The sequence below is a fragment of the Bacillus rossius genome, chromosome 1, assembly GCF_032445375.1.
Source record: "Bacillus rossius redtenbacheri isolate Brsri chromosome 1, Brsri_v3, whole genome shotgun sequence".
NCBI lineage: Eukaryota > Metazoa > Arthropoda > Insecta > Phasmatodea > Bacillidae > Bacillus > Bacillus rossius.
In genome coordinates, this window is record NC_086330.1 from 366,251,272 (window position 1) to 366,275,526 (window position 24,255).

Below are 24,255 nucleotides of genomic sequence, written 5' to 3' on the forward strand. Positions count from 1 at the left end.
AGTTATATAACTTAAGTTTGTCGTTAATGCAGCAAGTGTATTTGTTAGCACTACCACACTAAACGTATGCACATTTAACACAATGCTGCCAGAAATAATTTCTTCAAGCATTTGTGTAGCTGTTAGCAAATTAAATGTTTTGTAATGCATGCTTAATGGTTTTCACAGATGTCTGCAAATGGAGCCTATGCTAGGAATTTAAGAGGGAAAGTTTATGGATCATGAAAAATGTTTGCAGTACTCTCCCATGTCCACCAGCAGCCAAGTTCAAGAATGAACAGTAACTTTACACAGAGTATCTCAATTATCCGAAGTTCCGTATCGGCAGTCAGTCTGTAGTGCCATTACCATTTGCTTGAGGACCTAGAAAACTAGGAAATGATCTGTTTACAAAAGCCTCCAGAAAATTAACCTCAAAGCTGTAATTTACTGGTTGGGAAAATCATGGAGTGACATGAACTGAATCTACACTGATACACTGAAGGAAAGCTGGAAAAAACTAACGTGAAAACTGATAGCACTGGACTTACTTAACACCAAGACTTGTTTTCTATTCTGTGTTACCAGGGATTTTGTTATCCGAGGTTGTCTTTGTCCGCATTAATTCTATTAATCGAGACTATTGTACTTGTCCTGGGGAAAATGAGCACCCTGGTACACAATTATGCTACATTGGGGCTCGTGAATTATACAAAAAAAATTCATGTGATGAACACTTTGGATTTCATGGTAGTCTTGAAGCTGCTTCGTGGTCAGCTGGAAAGCCAAGACCAACATTACCAATACACCATCTTTCATGCACAATAGTGATCCACAGTGGAAGAAATAAAGTGTAAACTCTATATAACGACACTTAACGGACTGATCATTTTTCGGCGTTATAGTGTGTGGTCGTTAAATGGAGACAAATAAAATATATTTTACTATTCTATAATAATATGTATTTACTAATATAGTGCACATTTTCCACACAAACATTAATATTCATACATACCATAGTTAATATGGTGGTGGTGATTGAATTTCCTGAGCCATCCTTCTGATGCTTTGAAAGCAGTTAATCCTAGTTCTTCGGCAAATTTTTCCACCTTAGCATTTATGATGATCGGCCCCGAGAAAGGCATATTATTCTGGCGTTGTCTATAAAACCACGATAGCATCACCTGATACAGACCTTCGTATTGAGGTTTCTTTCATTTCTTAGCAGATTTTCCATCCTCCTCTGCTTACAGAATATTTTCTTTGTTTTCCGAGCGGCTAAATCCAAAGCATCTTCCAACATCAATGATATTTTCTCCCGCCTCTATTGAGCGTATTAATAAAACTTTTTCGTCAATACACAAAGATTTTCGTTTACTCGCCATGTTTACAGTTCGAAAGTCTGTAAGCAACTGCGATAATGATAACGTGTAACAACTTGACAAAAGTCTAGTGACAGAGGTTGTGCCGCCAATTAGTATTTTTGGCACAATTTTAAATTTGAATTTTTGAAAAAATTAAACAATGTCACCAGTTATTCTTTTGCTGAAAGAACTTAAACTTGTTCAACCTCCTGTACACTCCCATTCAACCTTTGTCAGACCTGTCTCCCCAAATTTTCTCAGCCCTAGATCCAATTTTTGCAGAGTCTTTGCCAGTCAGTCTGGGTATCCTTTTATTACCGCCTCTGATCCGTGACGAGAACTGCTAGGTCGTGCCAGCTCTCAGGGCAGGCCAGTTCCAAGACCTCCCCTGATGCGAGCCATTTTCACCAAAGCATAGTAACGCCTCTGGGTCCTGTGGAGCCTCTTCCCCACTACCACAGCAGCCCACACACACTCCCCCCCTCCACAAGTTTTCCTGGGAACACCGGCCCAGGGCTTTGACTGGCCACTAACCCCGGCCAGAGTTGGCCTCTCCCCAAGGCCACGACACTAGTCCCAAAAGTACATGCTTATGCCACCTGATGGTAGTTTTGCGAATCACTTCCCCTGGGAGTTTGAACGCCTGCCCTCTGGCATCTCCCGCAGTAACCAGTACCCCATAGTTCCTTCCCTGGCCACTAGAGCGTTGGCCTAGTCCGCTCCATAAGCCTTATGCTGCTACCAGCCGCCTCGTGGGAGTTGACCTCTACTCGGTCCAGCCACACCTTAGTAGGTTGTGCTGACATCGGGCAGTACCACCAACTTCGAGATATTGAAGTCTGCTTTGCTCGTAAAGCACCTCAGTAATCTTTGGAATCTTTCGGTCATAAAGCTCCCCCACCCCCCTTTTCTTTCTTTAACGTCGCCTTTTAATTATGAGTCTCGGACGTCCCAAACTCACTGCGCACCACGATTCTGGGCTGACTACTTCGCATCTACATCATCGGGACGCCTCTCCGTTTTTCTTTTAAAATGTGATCAAACTAGACAAGGGATGATTCCCACAACGGTAGTGTTTAGGCATTAGTCAGTCCGTGTAGATCTAGCTCGAGTAGTCATGTCATAGTTATCATAATTAATTAATTTTTTAAAATCATGAAACGTCCGTGGCGGGTTCGTGTGCTCAACAACTGGGCAGATCCTGGAAGACATCACCCTGTTTGGTGAGTTTTTTTACCTTTACTTCCCGACCATCATCGTGACTAGAAGGCATTTTCTACCTATTTCACCACCTGTCTGTGAATCAGTCCTGAACATAAGTGTTTCGGATCTGTTCACAGTCAGGGACCAAGGACCAAATCAGTCTCCATGGGCCGGATGAATAAGGCCCTCTGACATCCCGTCAGCTGTTCCACTTCGTCCAGCATCCTTCAAACTGCCAGTATTTTAGTTTTTAAAACCTTTTCAGACTAGCATTCAACCATGACGTTGTTCAGATCAGACAGCCAGAAGTTTACTGCAACTCAGTTTATCATTATTTAATTGTCAAATAAGGGCCGGCCTATTCTTTTAATAATGTAATCTTAAATCCATGTTGTATATGTTTTTTGTTAATCATCTTATATTATATACTTATATTATATATTGGTAAATAATCATAAGTAAAATAAAAACAGAGGAACTAATGTCTGGACGAAATCATTATTTTTCTTTCTGAAACCAAAAGATCCACTAGTTACTCCTGTCATCAGGAGAGACTGACGAGGTGTAACAATAAATGGTAGCAGAGCGTGGTTGATTCGCGTGAGCAATCGTAATACGTTTGTTTGCTTTGTTTGTCTCATTGTGCACTTCATTAAAGTAAGTTGTAATGTACTGAAATTTACTGCATGCTATGTTAAATTCTTCTAGGGGGTCAAAGCTTAAATTCCAAGTAGCTGGTTGCAATTGCGACTTGCAAACGACTGATCCTTTTTTCGTTTGGTTCCAGTGGGGTCCAAGAGATGTTCCAAGAGTTTGGGTTTTTCTCCGGCTCAAGTTCATTGCTAAATTCAACTAAATTTACATCCTTCCTTCTTGAATGGATATGAATACACACGTCTCTCCAGCCGGTTAACCTTTGAGCCAACTCCTCTTCTCCTCACTTCTAGTTACCGTCAGTGAACAGTCAACAATATCAGATATTGTTAAATCAGAAATAGTTAATCAGAAAAATTTTAATTTGTATTCCAGGTATAATTAATAATCTATTTGTAATCAATAAGTTTTGATGGCCGGGACCCCAGTAACTTTGCTCTGAGTAATTTTGTAATTCTTGAAACTATCAAAGAAAATAATGAACTCCATAATGAACAATAAAATAGAAGGCTTTAGACAACCTCAGTTTTTTTATTTCTTCAAATACGATCCATTTTTTCTCTACTTCCTCTCGTGAGAAGTAAGTTTCCTTTTTTAATGTTTCTCCCTTGTGTACCTCTGAGTATACTGTAGCGTCACTGGCCCACTCAAGCCAGCTTCCATGGCTTTTATAACCAAATTAAAATAAAGCTATCTTTAACTACACAAGGGCAGTAACATTATGTCACACGTGGACTCCATGCACACATGGTTTTTTCTTTAACCAGCTGCCTTTCTATAAAATTAAATCATGGTAAACAGGGGATTTAAAATGTGTGAACTGAAGAAACTAGGCAGCAGTTGCATGATCAAATATTGGACTTGATGTGGTCACTAGTACCACGAAGTTGGTAACCTAACAGCCAACATACTAGTTCAGTTCAATGACCGCAAATTAAAGTCTTCTCTTCTGAGGACCATGTTTCCCATCATTACTGCTGTTCAAAAACACCAAGCAGACTTCATACACCACAGCATTGGCATGCACATCTACTTAAGGCAAAGAAATCAATTACAGGGAATTCCAGTACACGAGAGAGGGAGGGGGAACATATTCCAGTTACCCTCTCCTCTAACTTCACACAATTACCACAAACACCAATTTTTGTGCTTTTATATCCCTTTGTCAACTAAATCACTTAAACACATTCCTTTAGACATTATATGCTTTACTTGAACACAGTATTAAGTAATATCAATAGTCAAATAACATTGGCTCAAACAGACTATATTACTTTTCATACGGACGTAATATACCTAGGTGACATTCCAATCGACGTAAAAATGTACATGTGTCTCGTCAGGAGCCAGCTCAATGCCACTCAGCCAACATAGCTGCAAACTGCTTTAGCCTTCACGTAACAGACAACAGACAAGTTATGGTTTCAAAGATCAACATTTCAACTGTCTCACTGCTATAAAAGACAAAATGACAGCAAAAACTATTAACGGTTCATAACAGGAAAACATTTATATACTAAAAAGTACTAAAGACCAGTATCATAACAATTCGTAATTTGCCTTTGGTGGTGGTAGCTACAGCACCTTAAATCTTAAATACCTATACAAGACATTTGAAAAACTCAACTAGTAAATACAATTTTAAGCTAGTGAAAGACTCCTTGTAACTAGCTCAAGTACAAAAATGCAATAGAAAATTAAGGTCAAACAGTTAACTGCTAATATTTTGGTCCCACACTAATTTAATGCTGTGGTTTTGCTTACTTCAGCCAACATCATTACTTTCTTCACAGATAAGCAGGCCCATTGCTGAGTTTCCAGAAATCATGTGGGTGATTAGCACAACACAAACATTATTTATTTAAAGGCTGCTACACAAAAATAGCCAGACGTCCTGAGAGTTTTTAGTATAAGGATTTAAACCTAGCAGCATAAATTAAACTTATACTTTAGTACAGGATAAATTGGTATTTTCTTACATAATATATCTATTATCAAAGTCTTAGTGACAACAACTATTTTGACTTATTACACGGAGTTAAAGTTGAATATCTGTAACTGTAGGCAAGAAAGGTTATTGAAATTATTCCATCAGTTTATCTTTTACACAAACACTTGCAATATGATGTATTATTCTAGTGAAGAAGAAGTAGAAAACTAAAACAATATTTAAGTGAAACATTTTGAGCAAGACTGAAGTATACTATACTTTGTAGAGTTTAAAAGATTACTATACATTACTACTAATTTAATTTTTGGACGACAACACACCATGTCAAAAACACAAACTCCTGCTACCTGGTATTTCTCCTTCGACCACCACCACAACCGGCATGTCAACAAATTAAATTCTTAATCGCAGTGCTGTTCAACTTGTGCAATATTTATATAGCGTAAATTTTGGAGTGTATATAAATACAACCAATGCATTTAAAACATCAAATATTTCCTTGTACTGCAATTAATTTGCAAATTCGTTTACATAGTTTCACAACAAAAATATTACAATATAATAGTACATTATAATAGTAACAAAAATGTATAGAGTAAGAATCTAAACTACGTACGTAGCATACATTTGTTTACCTAAATAACATTGCACATGATCAACATGTGTGTTAGACAATCGAGAACACAAGACTAGATTCACACTACTAGCAGCCTTCAACAAGGATGCACGCCGTGCTCAGTACGCAAACATCTCGGGGAACAGGCGCTCGTACACCGGCGTGTTGTTGGGTCGTTGGGCATCAAAGTCCTTGGCGCTGGGAGTCGGCGTGGAAGGCGCTCGCATGCCGTCCATGAAGTTCGTCGACAACTTCCCAAAGATTTCGTTCAGCTTGTTTTGCAAGATGTCGTTCTGGGACAGAAAGTTTTCCACCGTGAATACCACAAACAAACATTAATGCAACAAGATTTTAGCAACAGCTTATTTTATGTATCGAGTACAGGACATACCAAATTCAAAGTACAATTATGTACTTATACAAATTCTACTTTCAAATCACAAAAATACTTAAAATAATATTTTTTTTTATAAAACATTTCAATTCTAATCTCAAGCATGTAAATTCTGGATATTCATCTTTCGTTGTACTCAGGTCAAAAATTTACAAAAATAAATACACATTAAAATAAATAGGAAGACACTATGGTATTTATATTACATCTACAAAATCATTAGTAAATAATAATCATTTTTAGCAGAGTTATTGAGAAAAAAACTTAATCCTTAAAACAATCAGTATATTTGATGCTTCATGTTAAAAATTTCCAATTGTGAATCCTGATAAGAGTTGTATCAAAGAAACAACCAATTATATACAAACCATTCCCCATTCCAATCACCAATCACAAATTTCCACTCCAATCCAGAAAAAAAGCATATGTCTGTAGAACATCAAAAACAATATTCTGTCAATCTCACCTCTCATAAGTACAGCCAAACCTCTCTGAAACGACCCCTCACGGTTCCCAGGAATAGGGTCGTAATAGAGGGGGGGTCGTAATAGATGTTTTCCGAAATTTTCAGTTCATTTGAGGGGGGGGGGTCAAAATATGTCACTTTTCACACCAAGTTCGAGTTCAGTCATCTCTGGCAAGGAATTTACAAGCTTTCAAACTTAAATACACAGTAGAATCCTGCTGATGCGACCCCTCACGGTTTCCGGAAAAACTGACATAAACGGAATGGTCGCAATAGAGAATTCGGGCCAATTTTAACACTCCACCCCCCCCCCCCCCCCCTAAAATACATAAAAAATCACCTTTGTTCGTATAGATTTCATATTCAAATAGTCTATGGTGTAAAGATGAAAATTTTTTAAATTCATATTACAGTATTTAAATAGCACAATGTCTCCCGAAAAAAACGATACCCTAGAAAGCAATATTGGAGCTCCCGTTGCCGATATAAAAAAAATGTCAACACAGTGCAGCGTGTCCATTTTCGCCATCTTTGTATAGAAAAAACAGATGATTTAGTGTTGAAATGATAACTTTTTATTAAAGGTTTATTATGTCTCTTGCGGGCTGTATTAGTGTGGCGTTTGAAAGGTTGCGTCCCGTGACAACGGGTGGTCTGGCGCCGCTTATCGCTCTGGTCCGCCCGGCTGACGTGCAGGAATGCGAGAAGTAGGGTAAGTGCGTGTGTGTGTGTGAGAGAGAGAGAGAAAGAGAGAATAAAAGAGAGAGTGAGAAAAGGGGGGTGGGGGGCTGACGAATAGCAGCATTGTTAGCTAGCGAGAGAGTGACGGTAAATGTTGACCTTCACTACTTCCGCTTGCTGCAGGGTTCGCTCTCTTTTATCTCTGTCTCCCCCTCCCACAAACACACTTGCTGACAGGGCTCGCTCTCTCTTCACCTTCTTTATCTTATCTCTCACTCACACTTGAAGCACCTAATACTTCGGCACGGGACAGGGACGGCAATAGACGCGCGCGCAGATGCTATCAGGTGATGCGCGCAGTTTACCGGTATTGGCTAGCTTGGACAGTCTAGAGGGGTGGTATCTATTTTTAGCCGCCTTTTGTATCTGCCTGCTTACAGTACAGCGCTCACCAAGATAAATGTGAACACACAGCGCCCAACAAAGTGTAACAGACTTGTTTTTCAGCCGATTTTACTCAAATTTTCGACTATCTCTGCTCAAATTTTTCACGGTTCCTCAAAAATCTGTCGTATAAACGGAATGGAAAGGAATATACTGAATAAAATCAAGCTACTGTCACCAAACAAAGCATAAAACGGCCAAATGCCTGTTCGCTTCGTTATTGCTCGTGCGACAGGTGAGACGTGGAATGTTAGAAGAAAGATAAATGCGGGGGAGACAGACAGCAGCTAGTGTGTTTTCTGCGTGGGGAATAAGTGGCGTAGCTTTTTTTTTTATGCTGGATGAAGCGACCTTTTTCTATTTTTACAGTTCTAATTACGCATGAGTGAGATAGTTGGATTAAGGACAGATAAATTCCAAAATTTATATAAATATTTTACTCCTCCCAATAACAAATAAAGAAGTTGAATTGAAAATGTAAAACTCACGAGCACCTCAAATAAAATGCTAAATAATTACTAGTGCAGGAAACAAACATTAAATTACAAGACATAAAAAAAATGGTGGATATAAAAAAATAATGTTTCAAATAGTTTTTAACTTTATATAAATCTCAAGCACAATCTGCAGGGAAGCAAAATACCAACCAAGGGACAAAAACTTACAAAGTAAATAGAACCTTGTCAACATCAAGGTCAGTAGAGACCACGATAAGTGATAAGATTGAAGAATGATGGAATGAATGGAAAGAGGAAAGTTTCTCACATGGGAAAAACAAGGTTCGACCCTATAGGAACTGTACCAGATGTCCTTTCTGGGAAGTAAGTGGTCTGACCATTTGACCATGGTCCTCAAGTAACATAAATACTGATATTTTTGATTTGAAATTGTACTTATGTTACTGTTGAAGCCATTAATCCTGCATTCTTTGGTTTGGCACATTTCATAATTAGGCATTCCATGGGTCAAACCTTTCTATGGTTCAGTAAATTACGTAATCGGGTGGTTTACGGTTCAGTACACCAACCAAGCCACTTACATTCAGATTTTCTTCAGTTTGATTCCGGCTGTTGTTGGCCAACAAGTCACATCACCACACTGTCTCCATTTTAGTTTGCTCAGAGTTTGATACTGCTAGTTCAATATTCAGCTGCAGTTAAAATTTTCACATTTGGTAGTCCAGTTAAAGTACACTATTTCAGCAATATCGCTAATCCTACACGGTCGTGTGTTGTAGTTTGTTTGTGGTGCAGCCCAGGTGGACGTACCTTCGCCTGTGTTCGACACACCAGCTCCTCGAAGTCCGCCGTCCGGAAGGTCTCGCACAGCTGCAAGCGCTTCTCCTCCTCCTCCTCCTTAGTGTCCACCGACTCCGACACCATCTTCTTCATCGACTCGAACGTCAGCTCTTCCTGCGGGTGCCTCTGCAAGGCCAAGCACCATCGCCGGTTCACCAACAGCTTTCAGTACTAGCCTATCAAACTCTTAGAAGGACCTAGTGAATAAGCATATATATATTATATTATTTTGACTCTGATCTGCAAACACAAATTATTTCGTCATTTTAAAAAGTTTCTCGCAGTTCGTGAAATAAATTTTTGAAGTTCCTTCAGAGAAACATCTCAAAAGAGTTAACACTGTCATCACGCTGAATCCTGACTATGTAGTATGTAGTATAACCAATCCCTATTACAAAGCTGTAGCTCACTTTTTAACACATACTACACAGCTTTTTCAACTACATACCGTATATAAAATTATTTGGCAATAAATGGAAACAAATTTAAAACGAAGTAACGCTGATGATTAACTACAAACACAAAAAGAAAGTTTGCACGTGAACAAATAGTGACTGCAGTTAAACCTATTCATTATTCAATGTTTTACTGCTCAATAAGTTTATTAATCACGCACTATACTGGTTCCAGGGGCATAGGGAAGGGGGGGGGGATCATAGGGATCCATCCCCCTTCGAAATGTGTGGAAGGTTTTTTTTTTACCCGAGCTGAGTTTGTAATTTGTGTTATTTTAATAATCAAAATCAATAATGTTTACAGCAGAACAATATTCAATGTTATATTATGAGAACTGCTAAAATAGCACCATTTTGCACGTAACAATCCAAATTTTTCCGGGGGGGAGGGGGGAGGGCCCCAGGACCCCCCCCCCCCCCCCGCTTCGTTAAAGGGGGTGGGTTAATAGCCAAATGTTTAATCCCCCCATACGCTGCTCACCTTCTGCACGCCGGGCGACGAGGAGGCACTGTCCAGCTCCACCTGGAAGGAGCCCAGGTCGGCGGCCCCCGCGGCGTCCACCCAGGAGTGCCGGTGGGCCTGGGCCGGGCCCCCGCCCGCCGAGTAGGGGGACACCTGCTGCAGGCGGGCGGGGTCGAAGCCGGCCCCCCGCAGGCAGTCCGTGACGGCCGCCAGGTCCACGAGCACGCCCGGCCCCAGCTGCGAGGGCGCGGGGCAGCTCTCCAGGTCGTGGTGCTCCAGCAGGGGCGGGAGGAGGTGGGCGGCTCCGGCCAGGCGCCGCGCCGCCACCACCTGCAGTCGCCCGGACAAGTCTACTCTCGAGTGCAAGTCCAGCGCAGTACCCACTGTGCAACACACAGTTGTAACAGCAACCGAAGTGCAAATCAGGGTTTACATTCTCACCCTATCCGCAGCATTGGAAAATTTCACCCAACTTGTGAAAGCATTCGTACTTTTTTTTTCCTTCCACATTTAAAGGAAATCAAATCTAAATGAAAAGCCACAAATACATAATGATCATGTTTCTTTGATGCTACTTGCATTAGGATAATCAGGGGTGTGTATCACCGAGACACGCCCGTGTAGGAGCTCGGGTGCGATTCCAGCAGCTCCGACCGAAGTGATCTTGGAGATCTTATCTTTTAAGCTTGCGACGTAGAATCCTATCAAACAAAAAAAACTACAAGTGGTCGTATCCGTTTTTTTGATGGGTTAGATATTTTGCGAGATGGATTTTTTTTTTGATGCACGCATCCAACAGTAACTTTTTTTGTCATTACTAATTTAATTTACTAAAATTTACATTACTTTAAAAATGTTTTTATATACTTGTAATTACAATGTAATTAATTTAAAGTAAAACTAAATAACCTAATTTGGGGAAATACAGAATAATTACTCAGTTCACACATGTATGACATTTACATAGTACATACATTTCCCTCAGAAATTCTTTAGAACTTTTATAACAAGATTAAAGCAGACCAGTTAGGAATTTGTTTGAACTCTATGGTTCCCGCTTCACCACACTACTGTTCATACAGACGGTAAATCCTCAAAACAATAGAAAGTAACATTATCTTTGAAAAATTTGTGCAATGGGAGTGTATGACTTGATGTAAGTTTTTGGACATACGCCATTGCTTAGCATATGTATGTCTGTAGAAGAAAACTACAAAAAAAAACACAAATGACAAAAAAAAAAAAAAAAAAAAAACCCAAATTAAGCAAAAAAATTGCTGTTTGTTGACCATATTCCTGTTGTGGAGTATTGTGTGGCGTTAAATCCTGACTACAGAAATTTTTTGCTTAATTTGTGTTTTTTTTTTGTCATTTGTGTTTTTTTGTAGTTTTCTTCTACAGACATACATGTGCTAAGCAATGGCGTATGTCCAAAAACTTACATCAAGTAATAGAAAGTGACAGCTGCAGCGACCCACCTTCTCAGCATACTCCAGCAAGGGGGATATCGGCACAACGTGCGGTATGAGGACCAGGAGGCAAGCCACAATCGCGTGCAGGTTGAACCTCTGAGTCGCGCCGAGGGACGTGCAAGTCAGCGCCATGTCCTGGAACAAGGGCACGCCACTCGCAACACGCACGGCCCTGGCTGTCACTGAGATCACAGCTGACCTCACGTCAGGTGAAGTGACTGCACGAGCGAATGAGCATTAGAAGATTTGAGGGTACGAGAATGTGAGTTATGTTTTTAGTAGCATTGTGGTTTTATTGCATAATTGTCGCACTTACATAATCATCGCACCATTAATTCAAGGCGTCAAAAATTGAAGAAAAAAAATTCTTGCACAAAAACTGCATGATGTGCAACAGCAATCAATTTTTCCAGTTGCTGTCAGGCAGTTTGGTTGTTATAATGGGAAAATACAGTAATTACAATTACAGTAAAACGGTCAAATGTTTCGGTCCTGCCATTTTATCAATAAGATGTGCTATTATTAGTTCAGATATTACGACTTATTTAATTAACAGAAATACAAAGTTGTCAAATGTGTAAATTTTATTTTAAAGGTGTTTTCAAACATTATAACTTTAATCTATTCATCTTCGCTGCCGCTGTGTAGTGCATATAAAAATGAAGCCAGCACTAGTTGGCATCATTCAAGTTTGATTACTTTAATGCCCCTACAGAGTGCATGCACGTAGTCAAACATCAATATCGATTGCTCGTCTATAGCATGCAACGAGCACGCGCTCCGTCTTGTGCCAAGTGAACAACATATTTAATAGCCTACCCACTTTCGTCAGTTCCGGTTCATATTATGCCGGTTTTTGCATTTCTATTTAAAAACTAACTAAATATATTTTTGTACCCATGAATTTTTAATTTAAATTGTTTGGCGTGCTTTTTTTATAACGTACTTTTGAATTAAACTTATTTCCATGCAATGGGTTTTGTTTCTATGGATAATGCTTTTCTCGCATAAAAATCGCACCCCCATTTTGCGAACTCTAATTCAGTATCAAATGTTTGACAGTTATGCGATGAAACAGAGTGTACCAGAGTGCGTACGCAGGAGAGCGCACGGCCGGGCTACCTGGATGCTGACGACGAGGCGAACCAGGTCCAGCACCGTCTCCTCCGAGGCCAGCTCCACCACGAGCAGGGCCAGAGTGGTGTACACCGCCTGCACGTTCTCCACTGTGTTGTTGGGCTTCTGCAGGCTCTCGTACAGGCTCAGGTAGATCTCCGGCCCGTTCTTGCGCACGAAGATGATGTCGGGCCTCGACGTCTTCTCCAGCACCAGTTCCAGCTCCGACACGTTCACCCTGAGACAGGCCCCCCCTCTGCTACAGCCTGCAGTCGCTGGGGACCCACCCAGTCGAGTGCTCACTCCCGTCTCCCGTACTGCACACAATGCCTCGCGTGACCACCACTTCAGTCTATCCTTGCTGTATTAACTTGGTCTTAACATCTGGTCCGCAGTTGAGGTCATTAAGATGACAGCACACACTGGGGAGAAAAAAACAAGGGTATTGGAACAGAATCGGCCATGGCCTACTCGCACAGAATGATTTTATTTTAGGAAATTATACAGAACAGGAATGTAAGGATACCTTCGAAAATCAAAAACCAACTTGTTAGACCATTATTCGAATCCAGGTCCTCCGGAACGCACGTCTAGAATCTCGCCCCTTAGCCACCTCACTCGAACACATCATGACCACAGCACGTGTCATGCTTAGTTTGCAGTGCGCAATTAAAGGGGCATATATACTCTCTCTTTCCAACACATGTTTCTGCTTCTACGGCTGTCGTTTCAACTGTTCTAATACCAGATCTATGCAACAAAGTTTTAGCCACAACTTTATAATGGAATTACGTTTTTTTTTTAAATGTGAAACATTGTATTTTGTAAAGTACTATTTGGAATGAGAATTTTGGACTTCCTGTTGTATTTCATAAAAAGCATCATCTGATAATATTCTACTAATACTTATACAGAATCATAATTGAAAGGCGCAATCTTGGTTTCAACTGTGTTTGTCAAAAACTTTTTAAATAATTTATAAAAAAATTTTTTCTTTAGAGCACATCACATAATTTTATGGAATATCTTGATATTAATAGTGACTTGACTGCTACAAATAGTTTCCACTGTGGAACAATTATTGGTGTTCGGCACATAATTTTTTTTGTCAGAATGGTTACAACTGTAATAATACTGTCAGACACTAATTTATGGTCTTGGAAAAATCAATTAGTCATAAAATTAAAAAAAAAAATACTTAAAACTTATTATGATTAAAGATGATATATAATATAATATTTTTAATGTTATCAAGCCAGGTAGTATCCAAGTGTTCAGACTGCGTATTAGCGTGTGTAATTTTGTGTTAGTTAACATTGATTAGACCTCAACGTAATCAGTGCTTCTAAGAAGTCTCTGAATACTTCCAAGTTGTACTTCCCGCGCTGCTGTGTAGTGTGCAACCATTATCCAGCGTCCTCTGCCCAATAGTTGGCAGCCCCTGAACTTCCAGCCGGAAGTCAGGTCATGTTTTTCACCACGGCGGTGAGTACAGTAAAACCTCTTTATAACAAAATTGAAGGGATTAAATTTTGGCATGTTTGTTATAAAGGAGTTCTTTATAAAGGGGTCATTTTTTTTATCCAAAATCTCGAAAAAGTTTGTTTTTTGACAAATTTAATAAGGTATCGATAATAGGAATTTTGAAATACAGTAAACGATCCAAGACAAACACAATAGCCTACATACTGTACACATCAATCATAAAAAATAATAACATGGCACAATTGCAAGAGAATAACTTACAATTAGGCCCTAGCAAATAATATCAACATTTCACAATAAAAACAGAAAATTAATTGATTTGATTAATAAGGACAATCGGCACTGACCCATTAATATGTAATTCTGTACAGGTTACTGTACAATGCAGAAAATATACATCTACTTTTCTGAAAAGTAGTCCCGAATTGAAGTTTGCTTACAGCTGCTGATTTTCATTTCTTGTACAACTGCACACTCTACCTGGCGTAGTGATTTCAAGCTTGACTGATTGTTCGAACAATCTGACGTCAAAAGGAATCTTTCGAGTACGTCAAGAGCAGAATACACATCTTTTCTTGATGGTCTGGTCACTTCAGCTTCAATCTCTTCACCTTCTTCATCTTGTTCATTATCCTTGCATGTTGGTTGAGTTTCATCTGTGGAAGATGAGCTTGTGATGACTGCAGTGTCAACCTCAACAAAATCTTCAAATGTAGCACCTGCTGCATTGTTGGTAACATGCTTCCACTCATCCTCATCAACATGTTCAAGTGTTTCATCATCTATTTCGTTAGGGCTAACTTGAAAGCCTGCTCTCTGGAAGCATTTGGCAATGGAAGTTGCTTCAATGCTGCTCCATGCCATACATATGCGTTGCATTGCCTGTAGTATGTTCCACTTCATGTTTTCTGTATCTTGACATTCCATTTTTCTGATGAGGTACTGCACAAGTTGGCGACGGAAAATCCTCTTTACCTGCGATATCACACCTTGATCCATTGGCTGGAGCTTGCTAGTGGTGTTTGGTGGGAAGTAAACCACTTTTACATTTCTCAGTTGTATTCCTTCCACTCTGTGTGCAGAGCAGTTGTCAAGAAACATTAATATTTTCCTGTTCTTACAACCCATTCGTGCATCTACGCTTCCAAGCCACTCACAAAATATAGATGAGGTCATCCATGATTTCTTGTTGAATTTGTAAGGACATGGCAGGTTCTTCACATTTTTAAAGCAGCGGGGTCTTGCAAATTTACCAATGACAAGTGGTGCCAACTTTTCTGTTCCATCTGAATTTGAACACAAAAGAACTGTAAACCTGTCCTTGCTTTTCTTTCCCCCGTGACATGTTTCCCCTTTCAGTGCCAAGGTTTTATCTGGAAGGAGGTTAAAGAACACACCAGCCTCATCTGCATTAAATATGTTGTTTGGTGCATAACCGGCTGTAATTCCATTGAGTTTTGAAGTCCATGCTTCTTCTACTGCAGGGTCAACAGAGCCTTCTTCGCCAGAAACCTTTAAAGTTGTCAGGCTCCATCGACTTTTAAATCGGTGCAACCATCTATTAGATGCCTGAAAGCCTTCTATCCCCATTCTCAGTGCTTCATACCGTGCCTTCTCCTGCAGAATCGGCCCTGAAATAGGTATGTTTGCTGATCGTGACTCCATCAAAAAATCGAACATTTTCGTATCTAACGCTTCATCTTGGCATGGTCGATATTTCTTTTTATCTGTCCCAAGAAGAACTGCACTGTCTATTTTACTTCTGTTCGAAAGTATAGTCGAGAGAGTTGATGATGGTATTCCATACTTCTTAGCGACGTCAGATTTTTTTTCACCACTATCCACAGCATGCAGAATTTCCATTTTTGTGGCTAGCGAAATTGCATTGCGTTTTCTTTTACCCTCCATCGATCAAAACAAATTAATATTTCACTTCGTTAATTTCGTTGCAGTGTATCGCGCACACAAACATCACACGAATGTAACTAGCGGGCGGTAAAAAAAACTCATAACAGTCAGAGATGTCATACTTAAATGCAGTAATCGTCACCTGGCAAAACAGAGATGAGACTGCAACTGTGGCTATAATCGATAGTTACTGTCGAGGTTTTTCTAAAATGTATTGTCGCAGCTATGGAATAGGTTTTCATAGATGTTTACTTTTTTCAATAGATGTGGTATGTAGCCTGTACTATGGTTATCTATGAAGCTAAGCCAATATTTACGTTGTGAAGTCGAATGTATACATATTACGCGAAAGCATAATACATACAAGGAAATATGTAGCTTGCAAACACTATATCGTGTTTAAAGTTATTTTAGTTCTCGTCCTATGGTAAAAGTAATTCGTAATAACGGAGTTACGTCATGTGGCGAAGAAAAAATGCTCGTTAATTAGAGGTTAATATACGTAAAAAATAATACAGTTTTGGCGGGACCATATTGCATGTTCGTAATAAAGAGTTTGTCGTTATAACGGTGTTCGTTAGGTCGGGGTTATACTGTAGTACTATGGTGTAGCCTCACGGTTAAATTGTTGTATTATAATGGCAACTATAATCATTATCGTATACAGTCCACTCAGTCATCGCGCTATAACACCAAGTGTGGGACAGACCATTATGAATGATGTACGCATCACGCAGAGCGCAGCCTTTGAATATATATACTGTAAAGTGGACAGGATTTACTCTACGTTTTTCAGGAGCGTATGATGAGCAGCTTGGGAACTTCACCGCTGCAGTGCGCTGCCGTAACGCCCTGTACCGTCTTAGGTTGTTATTTACAAGTTAAGAGCGCAGCACTGTCGCCCGCAGTCATTCCCCCGCACCCCCCCCCCCCCCCCCATCATTCACTGCAGCTCAAGGTCGTTCAACGGGAGGGTGGGGAAGTGGTGTTTGAAGAGTTCGACACTTGTCCGCTAGGGACCAACAAGTCGATGCCCTAGAGATGGTGGCGATTGCGACGGTGAATTAACCAGCTACCTCAAAACCGTATTAGAAATTTTAACCTGGGCTGGCGACTTCTATACAGTATGTATGTTCGAAGGCGCAGCTCTGGGAACGGCACTCACGACGGCCGCAGCAGCTTGTCCCGGTTAGCGTGGCGGTCGATCAGCGTCTGCAGGATCCGCTGCACGAGCAGCCGCATGTCGGGGTCGTCCGCCAGCGACATGGTGAGCAGCGGCTCCAGGAACGACAGCGGGAACGTCGTGTTGAAGTGGATCGTCTGGTACTTGGTGCCCACCTGCGCCCACACACACACACACACACACACTCGCTCGCGCTGCGGCCTACCGCGCTCGTGTTCACAGGTGGCTTCGAGACTGCACTCGGGCCAAGTTGACAGGGGCAAAGTTTCATGGCGAAGTGCAATAAAACCAAAACATTGAGAAGCTTGTCAATACCCACATAACACCAAAATGCAATTTGAAAAAATAGACTATCATTTTATAAAATAAATATTATTAAAAATCAGTAGTGGCGAAACAAAACCCAATTTTTTCACATTGAAATCTCGAATTCAAATCCCAAGTAGTACCTCAAATAAACCCCTCGAATCCGAATCTAGATCTGAAGGGTCAAAAATAAAATAATATACACAAAATTAATAATATTAATTATGGTGCTGAAATATTAAACCCTTTAAATAGTCATTTCACAAACTAAGTTTCAAAGTTCAATACATATTATGTTTTATTTATATATTAAATTTTAAAAGTACACTATTTTGGGGCATGCTAACAGGACAGGTAGGAACCGTAAAATTAAAATTAAAACTCCAGAGGTTATCAGTGTTGAATTTTTTTTAAATTAAATTCATTTCCTCTAATATTTTTCCTTGAATATTGAATGCTTCGAATACTAAGGATTTGATGGTCCCCATGTCTGGGTACTGTCCCAGCCACTGACCTTGAGCAGGGACTTGAGCAGGATGCTCTGCAGCATCGCGTCCCCGGGGCCGCCCAGTCCTCGCAGGTGGTCCAGGGAGGGTTGGGGCACCTTGCTCATTATGAACATCATGATCTCTATCTTCTGGTAGTCCGGCAGGTGGTTGGCGAACTCCCCCAGGGCGTTGATCAGGGCTTCCTGGTACAGCTTCTCGTCCACGTGGGCCCCCGGGTCGTCTCCCGGGAGCTCCCGCGTCACCGAGATGCGCAGGTGCGTCAGCAGCGAGTTGATGATCTCCAGCACCGACGGTCCTGTGGCCCGAGCAAGCCTCCACGTTACTCCTGCTCACGCGAGAGCAAGTAGGGTGGACAGTGGCGGATCTAGGATTTTGGTTTGGGAGGGGCTTGACCCATCTGAGGCTAGGCTTTATCAAGGCAAACACTAAAACAATAGTGGACTCAGATGCTTTTGGAGGGGGCTTGAGCCCCTTAGCCCCCCCTCTGGATCCGCTACTGAGGGTGGACTAGGGATTAATTCAACAGCCAAGCAGTCGGCAGACAAGGAAAAGCTCGCATTTCAATTTGACTACATCTTAGGCATGAGAAAAACTTTGGTAAACTGTAAAACTGCTCTTAGTTTTTGAACACAAAAGACCCTAAAATGAATTACGGACTAATAATACAATATTATCAACTTGTCAGCATTTCCCAACCACTTTGATCTTTGAACCTCTGTAGGAGTGTCATTATTTAGGTGAAAAAAAAATTATCACAAGTGTCACACCTTTGCCAGTAATTCAAATCAGTTTCTTAAATAACTATTGCTGAATACTATTTACTTAATATTGTTTAATTTTGATTATATAGGTTCTAAAAATAAAATAAACACAGAGGAAAACTTAAGAATAATTCTATGAAAAAAAATGGCATTAAATATTTGTAGTAAGCTACAGATTTCAGCAATTAGTGGTATTAAGAAATATAACGGTTCAACAAACAGTAAAGTTATGTATATTAAAAAAATTAAAAGCATTTACAGTATGTAAATTTTGATTCTTAAAATGTTGGTTCCCGAATGAAAACCACCCGTTGCCCCTGGCTTGAATGCAACTCTATGTCCTGTAATTACGATGTGTGCAACTGCATGTTCAGCATCTTACCAACGCTCTCCCCAGCTGCTATTGATATGATCTTGGACAGCACGTCGGCTATGCTGGTCCGTATCTTGGGACTGGATTCCTTGTTCTCGTCTAGGTGGCACATGAGCGTCTCCACGACTGTGTACGAGTACTGAGACTGCAACACATCACACATTGAAATGACTGTGTATGAGTACTGAAACTGAAACACATTACACATTGAAATGCATTGCACAGCCCTGAGTTCACACACAACCTTTACATCTGATTCTGCCTGGAGTCTCATACACTTGGACGGTATAATAATAAGTTTGTAACTGAAAGATATTGAAACAAGCAACAAATACCACAGAACTTCATGTATTCATTAATGTAAATGGTATAAAAACTAAGACCTACCTACACAACAATTCAAAATGTATTTTTTGAAGAATGCCTCCAGACGTATGGAATCACCTGACTGAGCCATCGTATTGCCGCCATTGCAGCATGGGCAAACTGGCTCAAACAGCAGCTGGGCTAATCAGCTGCGAGCTGACAGCCAGTACTGACAGTAACCAAGCATGTGATGACATACCTGTATGGAGAACATGATTATCCTGAAGGTGTGGATAGCGAACTGGTTGGGGACCCACAGCTCGTGGAGATCAAGATGTCTGTAACAGAGGGTCACGCTCCGTCAACACACAACCACGATGTGTGCGCAAACGTGCATACACAGGGTGGCTAGCAAAATTGTGATAAAACCTTCCTTGACCTTTACCAGGTTTGTAAAAAATTTTTTCCATGAACACTACTATTAGTAAATCACCAATAACTATCAAAAATTCAAATTCAAAAAAGGACTAGTAGGCATACAACTCTCCACTAACGTAATCGGCAAATCTCAAATATTTAATCACACTAATGTCACACTTATGTCATTGCCCATGGTCAAAGTGCTGGTATACTTACGAGTAAAAAGGAATTTCAGAAAAAAACATTTGTAACACTTGGATATGAGTTTTTAAAGGGGAAGAAAGGATGATTACATGGAACCAGTACAAATCAAAATAAAAACAAAACTAAATCTGAATGGATGTACTGGGATTGGAACACGGGTGCTCTTAAATGCCAATCCGAGCGATGCGGGCATGCAGCCTAGTGCAGCGCACCTGAGGACTGGCTTCAGCACGCAGCGGATGTGGCCGAACGAGGCCCGCCCCACGAGCTCTCGCATGCACGTCTCTGCCAGGGTCGGAGGGTCGCAGCGCTCCTCCTGGGGCGCGTCCGGAGTGCCCGCCTCCTTCGACAAGTACCTGCGACAAACATGCTCGCCGCTACCGCACAGAACAACTGTCAGAGTGAATGATTTACGTTTTTCGTTTACAATTAACACGGTGACAAACCTTCTTACCAGTTTCCACCAGCAAACAGACAAATTTGAGATTTATTTAAACTTGCCGTTTCCTGCCTATGCTGAAGTCCATGGCACAGAAGGCACTTATACTGAAGAGCCTTTTTCACACAAATCACTTCAGGGTTCCACACTCTTACGCGAGACTATATCCTTTAGTTTTCCCCGTTTCCCTGTCCAACCAAACTGTCCCCCCCCCCCCCCCAGTCTATCAATCAAATTTACTACTAATACTTATCTAAACAGATTTTAACAACATCTAACATGTCAAACTAGCCATTATATCTTTCCCTGCACAATATACATCAATGCCAGGCTGTAACACAACACCACTATACTGTATCAAACTTTGTAACAATGCATTACTGATCAGACCAGGGGAAATACTACTGACATTTGATCATGCTTCAATTCATTAAATTATTACACAGTTTATCAATCATTTGTGCTCTTAGAAAACAGATAAAATTTAAACCCAACTTGATTTTGTGAATAAAATAGGGACTGGTTTTAAGACATTAAAGGAATCTACTATTACTGAAAATAGTGAAAATTAATAATCCTGTTCTGTAACTAATAATTGATCTATTTCCCTCTGTTTTCCAGGTAGAGAAGAAAATTTTTAAATTCCCTGAGTTTTACCTGCTTTCCACATTTTCCCTGTCTGCAGGAACCCTGCAGTTTAAAATTTCTCCATTTTACTCTTGTTCTTGACTCTTTTTGTTAGGTAACATAATTTACTCATCCTACGAAAAGTTAAGAGAGGGTTTCCTAACCCAACATATCCAACAATGACACACGTCCATGGCATACCTTAAGAGGGCGGCATAGCAGTTTCAGCCCACAGGTCACCAAGACATGGTGTTTATGCCACGTCATACAGTGACCTCTACCAACAATGTAGAGCTCAGGCCAAGCGCAATCCACTGCGCTAGGTCGCTAACAACACTACATGGACATAACTCCTGTGCAACGTGTTATCTCTAGAGCATCCTGTTATTAACATCTCATTAGCACGGCTCATGTGCTAATCACAAGCATCACCGACGGCCAAGCACTCGTGCACATGATGGTCCAGGTACGCTGCAATACACTTCTGTTTTTGGTGTCCTTGAACACAATTTTTATTTTACTTGATAGAAAAAAAAACATTTTTGGAGTGACAAAATAAAGAAGTTGAACTGTGCATTCCATATTGGCAGTCACTTCTCTTTTAGTTTGAGCAGGAATTGGTGTAATGGTAGTAGCTGGTAGCATACATAACTGTTATCATTAACTATTTGTGAATGTTTCTAACTTTGAAGTTTTTAAACAACCAACAGTTACAATCATTAGCCTGTTCAAACACTGATTTCGACTTGCGACAGGGAACGCAAGATGCCGACCTACCAACTCAATACATGTAGCCATGGTAAGCATAACCCCCCAGTAAAAAACCTTTATTTTTAGTTACTGTAACTTGCACAAAGGTCAAAAGGTATGACTAGATGTTGAAAACTCATTACCTGGAGTTCTGCATGTTGTACAAGAGGGAAGGAACGATTTTGTCCATGTGCACTGGCTCCCATATGTTTTCCACCAAGTCGTCACAGATGGTTTTCCGCACCACCCCCTGAAAATTGAAAACAATCATCAATGTGAGATTATTATGATTTCAGGAGGCAAAAATGAAATAATATCTCTTACTATTATGTACTATGTGATTATAGAACACTTTTACACGATTATGTAATACTGTAGTACACAAAGGTTATCATTTCTTAATACTTGATAGGTATTACATCGGTCATTACTAGTGAAACTAAGCGGACACTTTCAAATTGCCAAACACAGGCATAAGGTATGACTTCATTAATGAATTTATCACCAAACTCAATAAACTTTCAAACATTGCAATGACTCGAGAATTCAGACAATAATAGTTGATTTGGGGTTGGTCTGAACCCACAGCCACCGAGGACCGAGATAACAGAAAAGTGAAAAAGTGCTTCAACCAGTGAAAACAACAACCGAGCTAGGGGCTATAACTTACACTAGGCCCATCTTGAGAATACACAGCAAATGATACTTCCTGCATCGAAGCTGGATGAGCAGTATCACACTAACCGAGCCTCTATACAGTAACAGCTAGTTTTATTCCAGGGGGACAAGGTAGCAGGGGGAAAAGGATATTTTATGGCATATTCACATAAAACTACAGTAGCACTTAATGGTTTGTTGAAAAAATTTCCATAACACATATACAAGTTAATCCCTTGATACTGATGGCACGAACGCGTGGTTCATGATGCTTTCTGATTTTAATTTAGTATGCTGAAAGATCCTGCTGAACATAACAAAAACTTGTGACGTAACAATTAATTATGATTGTTAAGTTCAAATGAAAGAAAAAATTTCCACGAGACCCGACAACTTGTATTGTGGTATTAGAGTTTTTGTTTGCACAGGATCTTTTGACATACTAACGCGTCATGTACCACAGGATCACGGGATTAACTTGGATGTCTGATACGGAACAATAAACTCGAAAGTCCGTGTGAATCGCAACCAAGACAGCCGGAACGTCGAAGAGGGGACGGCCGGGACTCGCCTGCAGTCCCTTGATGCCGGCCAGGCGGATCCTGTCCCGCAGCTCCGGGTCGCAGTTGTCCTTGTGACACATGGCCGAGAACTTGGACACGAAGAAGTCGTAGCGCCGGTGGTACGACGGGGTGTCCTCCTCGATGTTCGCGAACTTCACGAACTTCAAGAGGGGACAGGACACACGGGAATCACAAATACTGCCACCTCCTTCAAAAACTAAGTTGAATAATGTTTTGTATTGGGGCCAAAAAAATAAGCATCTATTTTTTCCCCCCAAAATTAGCATCTATTATTGTGAAACCAGCATTTTTAATGTAAATTGATTAAAACTTAATAATTGCATTCAAAATGTTTGAAAACCTAATATTAATACCCTGAAATATTGATAAATGACACTATTTCCTTAAGTACAAACAACAATTAGTAATGTCTTTTTAGATAAAAACATCAAAAATAATAATGCTGATTTTAATTTAAAAATTGGTTGTGCAATTATGCTAGCAAATATGAAGATGCAGGATTAATTCAAAGGAATTCACAAATAAATTGGGTTAGTAGGGTGGGACCTAAATTTTTTTAAATTGATCTCAAATGCACGTACTTGGCTGCACCACAGACAAGCTGGTCATGAGCACTACTGTAGGAAATCATCACAGGTTCAAGTGTAACATTCGAGGAACGCCCAATGCCTGTAGTAATGCTGTGGTTCACTTCAAACTCCCCTACAGTAAAATGAAAAAGAGTGAAGCCTGGCTGTACTTATCTTACTAGGCAACCATTTATCTTTCGTCCATGAGACAAAACTAAAAATCTCTGGTGAATTGCTGATGTCTTACATGACATAACATACATTAAAATCATTTAATTATACAAGCACACACAAAGTACAAAGATAAGGTGAGTTAGGTCACAATGTCTACAAGACAGAGTTGTTTCTCAGTATGAAAAATTAAAAAACAAAAGTGTAGAAGTTGTGGCATTTTATAAAGGATATTTTACTAATTACTGATATTTTAAACTCATTTAGTTATTAATAAAATTAAAAAAAAGCAATTTTTAGGAAAATAGCTAAAACTGAATTTATGTTGGAAATTTACAAACTAATAGCACCTAAAATTAAAACTTCGTAAAATTTTTTAGCATATATAGTGAGCATCTAATTTTTTGAACCCTAGTCTACTTACGTAGGCCTTCAGTATCTACGCAG

The 24,255-nt window shown here is 40.1% G+C and overlaps 1 protein-coding gene across 5 annotated transcripts in view; it reads right to left on the reverse strand.

The window, feature by feature from the left end:
* Positions 1–4,387: 4,387 nt before the first annotated feature.
* LOC134528391 (protein EFR3 homolog cmp44E) overlaps positions 4,388–24,255 on the reverse strand; it is a 31,401-nt gene continuing 11,533 nt past the window's right edge. For all 5 annotated transcript variants that reach the window (XM_063361979.1, XM_063361981.1, XM_063361980.1 and 2 more), the window contains 12 exons: positions 23,056–23,208; positions 21,971–22,077; positions 20,224–20,367; positions 19,647–19,725; positions 19,091–19,226; positions 17,953–18,242; positions 17,115–17,287; positions 12,563–12,794; positions 11,447–11,575; positions 9,987–10,298; positions 9,021–9,176; positions 4,388–6,060 (listed from right to left, as the gene is read on the reverse strand). In XM_063361979.1, coding sequence (XP_063218049.1) covers positions 5,887–6,060; positions 9,021–9,176; positions 9,987–10,298; positions 11,447–11,575; positions 12,563–12,794; positions 17,115–17,287; positions 17,953–18,242; positions 19,091–19,226; positions 19,647–19,725; positions 20,224–20,367; positions 21,971–22,077; positions 23,056–23,208 — 2,085 coding nt within the window. In that variant the 3' untranslated portion in view covers positions 4,388–5,886. The remainder of the gene's footprint in view (positions 6,061–9,020; positions 9,177–9,986; positions 10,299–11,446; positions 11,576–12,562; positions 12,795–17,114; positions 17,288–17,952; positions 18,243–19,090; positions 19,227–19,646; positions 19,726–20,223; positions 20,368–21,970; positions 22,078–23,055; positions 23,209–24,255) is intronic.